We start from the raw sequence: 1,529 nt of genomic DNA on the forward strand, positions 1-1,529 counted from the left end.
GAATCAGTGGGCGTCGCAGGGACAAAGCCTTCCAGAGCAGACTCTCGCCCAGTTCATCTAGGCTTGATGTTTTGACCATTTCAAGCACTGATATCTCCTTTTTGAGGAAAATTAAAGTGATCTCTTCTCCAAATACCATATGCTGTCACTTATGAGTGGAGTCTAAACCGTGACACTAATGAGCCTACCACGAAACAGAAGCAGATACAGATAGACTTGTGATTGACCAAGGGGCGGGGGGTGGGGGTGTGAACTGGAGCTGGGGCGAGCAGACGCACACCATGGCGTTACTATGCAGGGTGGATAAACACGGTCCTGCTGCAGAGCAGAGGGACCGTATTCAGTATCCGGTAGTAAACCACGATGGGAAAGAAAAAATTAATAAAGCGACCTCTCCCCGGTGTGGACCAGCACGTGGTCATTCACGCTTTCTCTTTTTCCCTCCTTCTGCAGGCGGTCCAGATCCTGAATGGAGCAGTAATTCTGGCTCTGGGTGGCTTCATGCATTCCGTACAAAACTTGTCCCATGCCTCCAATTACTTCTTTTTCTCGGTTGTTTACACAGGTTATTCCACATGGGGGGCTATGTTTGTGAGTAGTCAAATTCCACTGACTGCATATCATTTCTTAGCTACCACTACTAGAAATGTACTTTGGCAACTTTTCCCTCAAATTTTAGGAGTGGCTTGGTAAATGTGAGATTTTTGAGGCAAAGAATGGACTGGAGTTTTGAGAATGCCATGAACATGTAAAGAATTCCATTTATCAAAATTAGCCTCATGGAACTAATATTACATCAAAATAGACATGTGTATGTCCATATAGACATTTAGATGTATAAAAGATTTTTAGAACACCTAGTCCAATAAATGAAACACATTATCTGAAGCTTGGGTAAGAATATGAGAATGATATTAAATATAAGTGAATATTATTTATATTTAATGTAAACACAAGCATAAAGATAATTATATTACATTGAATATGTGTATTGTTATATATCAAACTGGGCATATCCATATAACCTGTAAAAGGCCAGATACAAAACAAAATGAAAGTCTTATACACTTATGCAAAATTTAAAGTCATTTAAAATTGTACTTGTATTAAATAATGAGTAAAATCAAGTGTAATTTTGTGTTCTAGAATGTGAATTTGAGAAGTTTTGTACAACTACTGGTAGTTATCTGCTAATTAAGACTACATATTCCTTTCTCTGCTTCACTTCCTATTTTCGAACAGTTTATTGTTTCGGGAATTTTATCTGTCTTAGCCGGGAAAAACCCCACAAAAACACTGGTAAGTGGCCACTCGCCCTCTTTCTCTGTGATCACAGGAGCAGCAACAACTCATCCATTAGCACTAGGAGAGTAGAGGCTGGCGAGCCCAGCCGAGACCCTGAGTCTTGGGGTGGAGCGTCTTGGTTTACTGATGTCTCTCTAGGACCTAGGCTGTAGCTGGGTGTGTAAAGCCCTTTCAATGGCTGTTTACCTCGCTGAGCTGGAGCCCTAGGCACACAGCATGTGCTG

The 1,529-nt window shown here is 41.2% G+C and overlaps 1 protein-coding gene across 1 annotated transcript in view; it reads left to right on the plus strand.

The window, feature by feature from the left end:
* Nucleotides 1-281: 281 nt before the first annotated feature.
* MS4A3 (membrane spanning 4-domains A3) overlaps nt 282-1,529 on the plus strand; it is a 7,359-nt gene continuing 6,111 nt past the window's right edge. The window contains exons 1-3 of the mRNA XM_040257753.1: nt 282-350; nt 454-591; nt 1,243-1,299. Coding sequence (XP_040113687.1) covers nt 282-350; nt 454-591; nt 1,243-1,299 — 264 coding nt within the window. The remainder of the gene's footprint in view (nt 351-453; nt 592-1,242; nt 1,300-1,529) is intronic.

Source organism: Oryx dammah, unplaced genomic scaffold (assembly GCF_014754425.2).
Source record: "Oryx dammah isolate SB20612 unplaced genomic scaffold, SCBI_Odam_1.1 HiC_scaffold_17, whole genome shotgun sequence".
Classification (NCBI taxonomy): Eukaryota; Metazoa; Chordata; class Mammalia; order Artiodactyla; family Bovidae; genus Oryx; species Oryx dammah.